This window comes from Conger conger, chromosome 6 (genome assembly GCF_963514075.1).
Source record: "Conger conger chromosome 6, fConCon1.1, whole genome shotgun sequence".
In the NCBI taxonomy this organism is placed as follows: Eukaryota; Metazoa; Chordata; class Actinopteri; order Anguilliformes; family Congridae; genus Conger; species Conger conger.
In genome coordinates, this window is record NC_083765.1 from 1413858 (window position 1) to 1418857 (window position 5000).

Consider the following 5000-nt stretch of genomic DNA (forward strand, 5'->3'; position numbering starts at 1 on the left):
CCGCGATGAGATGGCGGCCACAGACCCAGAGAGGACTCCACTGCAGCAGAAACTGGACCAGTTCGGAGAGCAGCTGTCTAAGGTGGGTCTAACTGGACCAGTTCTGTCTAAGGTGGGTCTAACTGGACCAGTTCTGTCTGAGATGGGTCTAACTGGACCAGCTCTGTCTAAGCTAGGTCTAACTGGACCAGTTCTGTCTAAGATGGATCTAACTGGACCAGTTCTGTCTAAGATGGGTCTAACTGGACCAGAGTTTAGAGCTCTGATAATCGGTGCTCTCCCCCCAGGTGATCACGCTGATCTGTGTGGCGGTGTGGGGCATTAACGTGGGGCATTTCAGCGACCCCGTGCACGGGGGCAGCTGGCTGCGTGGGGCAGTTTACTACTTCAAGATCGCTGTGGCACTGGCTGTGGCTGCTATTCCCGAGGGTACGACATCAACACCGCTCTATCTCTCTAGCTCTCTCTCAATCTCCCCCTCTCTCTCCCTCTATCCTCCTCTCTCTCCATCTCCTCTCTATCCTTCCAGCTCTCTCCATTTCCCCCTCTCTCTCCCTCTATCCTCTTCTCTCCCCCTCTCTCCCTCTCCTCTCTCTCCCTCTCCTCTCTCTCCCACCCTCTCTCTCTCTCTCCCCCTCTAAATGAGTAGCTGAGTGAGGGAGCGATGCTGGAGTGATGGAGTGATTGTGGAGTGATTGCGCGGCTCTTGCAGGTCTCCCCGCGGTGATCACCACCTGCCTGGCCCTGGGCACGCGGCGTATGGCGCGTAAGAACGCCATCGTGCGCAGCCTCCCCTCCGTGGAGACGCTGGGCTGCACCTCGGTCATCTGCTCCGACAAGACCGGCACCCTCACCACCAACCAGATGTCCGTGTGCCGGGTGAGGCCCCGCCCGCTGGACAATCCGTGCTGACCCCTCCCTGGGCCTGGGCCAATGGGAGTGGGATCAGTCCCATTAAAATCCCATCTGTTCAAAAAGCCTGAGACAAAATGGCCGTCCTGGTCAGTCTGGGTTCCTAAATTGACTGAGTCGAGATGGAACTTGAGCCCCCTCGAACTGGTGAACAGTGATGTAGAACGATGTCTGCGATAAACCACTGCATGTCTGTGTGGCTTAATCTACCGCTAACAGTTTTAACACCTGCTTAACTCTACTGAGGTATGAGAGATATGTCAAAATGAGAGGCCAAGATTTAAGCTTTGCTCTTATTTCACCCTGTGCAGAGTCATTATTCCAAATTTGAAGTCAGTGTACGAGACAGTCCACTGTTGTCAGTTACCAGCAATGATTGCTCCATCAGCATTAGGATGTTCAGCTGAGAACACTCATTCATTTTTGTGTTTTCATAGACCTTAAACGTTAACTGTGTAAGCATGTTATTCTCTTGTTGTGGAGTAGTGCCGATGTTATCGTGCTGACGGATCCACTGAACAGTCTGTAGGCTGCGCGGTGCGGAACCCGGCAGCTTCACTAACGGAACCGTCCGTGTGTTCAACGCCTCTTTCTAACAGTCTGTGTGTGGGACTATTTCTTTGTGCGTAGATGTTTGTGGTGGACAGTGTGACGGGGGAGCAATGTGCCCTGAGCGAGTTTACAGTGACCGGCTCTACTTACGCTCCAGAAGGGGAAGTGTGAGTGCATTTAACCACTAACCGTTTCATGTGTGCTTTTCACGTGTGTGCTGTTAACATGTGTGCTTTTCACCTGTGTTTATACAGTTACATGCATGTTACTAACAGTTTTACATGCATGCTATTCACATTTGATTATAGCTACATGCATGGCACTAAGTTTCACGTGTGCTTACAGACTTACACGTATGTTTCACATGGTTTCACGTGTGCATTTCACATTTGCTTAATATTACACGCATTTCACGTGCTATTCCTCAAACAGCTCATTGTGCCAGATGTTCTCTCTGCGTGATTATGATGTTCTCTCTGTATCCACCAGCGCGTGATGAGGAAGCGTATGTGTAAGTCTGCGAGCATGTGAACATGTATGTGAACATGTATGTGCTGAGCTGGTTGCAGTGTCAGTGCAGTGCCTTTTTTTCCGTCCAATCAGTGTCTTAGTGTTCCTCATCTAAACCCGCCTCCAATGCGTATGATTCTTTTAGAAGGGGCTTGAAGGAAAGGTACTTGGCTGAAATATTTTGATTACGGTTTCCCTCTGTTCCTCCCACTCTCCTTCCCTCTCTCTCTCTGTTCCTCCCTCTCTCCTTCCCTCTCTCTCTCTATTCCTCCCTCTCTCCCTCCCTGTCTTTGTTCCTCCCTCCCTCTCCCTCTCCCTCCCTGTCTCTGTTCCTCCCTCCCTCTCCCTCTCCCTCTCTCTCCTGCTCTCAGGTATAAGGATGGCAGTCCTGTGCGCTGCAGCCAGTTTGAAGGGCTGGTGGAAATGGCCACAGTGTGTGCCCTCTGCAACGACTCCTCCTTGGACTACAATGAGGTCATTAACACACCTACTGCCCCGAGTACACACACACACACACACACCTACTGACCCGAGTACACACACACCTACTGACCTGAGTACAGATACACACATACACACACCTACTGACCCGAGTACACACACACACACACACACACCTACTGACCTGAGTACAGATACACACACACACACACACACCTACTGACCCGAGTACACACACACACACACACACACTGCCCTTAGTACACACACACACACACACCTACTGACCCGAGTACACACACACACACACACACACACACCTACTGACCCGAGTACACACACACACACACACACACTGCCCTTAGTACACACACACACACACACCTACTGACCCGAGTACACACACACACACACACACACACCTACTGACCTGAGTACAGATACACACACACACACTGCCCTTAGTACACACACACACCTACTGACCCGAGTACACACACACACACACACACACACCTACTGACCTGAGTACAGATACACACATACACACACCTACTGACCTGAGTACACACACACACACACACACTGCCCTTAGTACACACACACACACCTACTGACCTGAGTACACACACACACACACACACTGCCCTTAGTACACACACACACACCTACTGACCTGAGTACACACACACACACACACACTGCCCTTAGTACACACACACACACCTACTGACCTGAGTACACACACACACACACACACACCTACTGACCTGAGTACAGATACACACATACACACACCTACTGACCCGAGTACACACACACACACACACACACCTACTGACCTGAGTACAGATACACACATACACACACCTACTGACCCGAGTACACACACACACACTGCCCTTAGTACACACACACACACCTACTGACCCGATGCTCTTCTTCTCTCAGGCAAAGGGTGTCTATGAGAAAGTGGGCGAGGCCACGGAGACCGCCCTCTGCTGCCTGGTGGAGAAAATGAACGTGTTCGACACCGACCTGCACGGCCTAACCCCAACTGAGAGAGCCACTGCCTGCTGCTCTGTGAGTGTGTGTGTGTGTGTGTGTGTGTGTGTGTGTGTGTGTGTGTGTGAGTGAGTGAGTGTGTGTGTGTGAGTGAGTGTGTGTGTGTGAGTGTGTGTGTGAGTGTGTGAGAGTGTGTGAGTGTGTGTGTGAGTGTGAGTGTGAGTGTGAGTGTGTGTGAGTGTGAGTGTGAGTGTGAGTGTGAGTGTGAGTGTGTGTGTGTGTGTGTGAGTGTGTGTGTGTGTGTGTGTGTGAGTGTGTGTGTGTGTGTGAGTGTGTGTGAGTGTGAGCGTGAGTGTGTGTGTGTGTGAGTGTGAGTGAGTGTGTGTGTGTGTGTGTGAGTGTGAGCGTGTGTGAGTGTGAGTGTGTGAGTGTGTGTGAGAGTGTGTGAGTGTGTGAATGGGTGAGTGTGTGTGAGAGTGTGTGAGTGTCTGAATGGGTGAGTGTGTGTGTGTGAGTGGGTGTGAGTGTGTAAGAGTGTGTGTGTGAGTGTGTAAGGGTGTGTGTGTGTGTGTGTGTGTGTGTGTGAGAGTCTTACCACACAGTTGTGGAATGGGGAAGTAGAGTGTGGAAGGTGGAAGGGGGTATGTGAGTATGTGGTGTGACTATTTATTATCATTCTGTAGTGTTCAGGCGTGATTAGCTGTTCATTATAATAAAAATTAAAAGGAGATTTTTATCTCTCCTCTCTCTCTCCTCTCTCTCCTCTCTCTCCCTCCCTCTCTCTCAGGTGATAAAGCAGCTCATGCAGAAGGACTTGACGCTGGAGTTCTCCAGAGACAGGAAGTCCATGTCGGTCTTCTGCTCCCCCAACAAGCTCAGCCGGTCTGCCTCAGGGGCCAAGATGTTTATAAAGGTCAGGTCCTCTCTCTCCTTTCTGCCTCTTTCACATTCAAATACTTTACTTTTTCATGAAAAGGAATCAAACTAATTAATTTAGCTGAACAATTTATTGGCAGAGTATTTGGAACATATACAATGTGGAGTATTAAATATTAAATGTATACAGTGAGATCCATAAGTAGTATTTCCACTTGATGTGGATGTAAATAGGCTGAAATGAAAGGTGACAGTGTGCACTTTAACCTCAGACTCTCAGACTCATTTCATTTGTTTCATCACTCCATTCTGCTGGAGGACAGAGCAAGCAGAACAGAAATGGTACCGCTGTCCAAATACTTACGGACTGCACGTTGGCTGTGCCACACTGTTGGAGATGCAGACGTGTATCAGGGGATTTTTAGATGGCTGTAATGTGCTGTAAGGTGACTGACCCCTCCCCCCCCACAGGGTGCCCCCGAGAGTGTTCTGGAGCGTTGCCAGTGGTTACGGATTGGGGGGGGCTCGCGGTTGCCCCTGACGACGGCCCTGCGGGAGCGGCTGTTGTCGACGGTGCGGGAGTGGGGGTCTGGCCGGGACACCCTGCGCTGCCTCGCCATGGCGACCCGCGACTCCCCGCCCGACCCCCGCTGCCTCAACCTGGAGAACTCCGCCTGCTTCTCCGACTACGAGGTGTGGGCGGG

General features: G+C 51.0%; 1 protein-coding gene across 2 annotated transcripts in view; it reads left to right on the top strand.

Moving 5' to 3' along the window:
- Positions 1–5000, top strand: part of si:dkey-28b4.8 (sarcoplasmic/endoplasmic reticulum calcium ATPase 2) — a 23908-nt gene that overhangs the window by 8449 nt on the left and 10459 nt on the right. For both annotated transcript variants that reach the window (XM_061244490.1, XM_061244489.1), the window contains exons 8-15: positions 1–82; positions 288–429; positions 713–879; positions 1543–1631; positions 2346–2448; positions 3367–3498; positions 4208–4333; positions 4768–4989. The exon at positions 1–82 is cut by the window's left edge and continues 74 nt beyond it. In XM_061244490.1, the coding sequence (XP_061100474.1) occupies positions 1–82; positions 288–429; positions 713–879; positions 1543–1631; positions 2346–2448; positions 3367–3498; positions 4208–4333; positions 4768–4989 (1063 nt within the window). The remainder of the gene's footprint in view (positions 83–287; positions 430–712; positions 880–1542; positions 1632–2345; positions 2449–3366; positions 3499–4207; positions 4334–4767; positions 4990–5000) is intronic.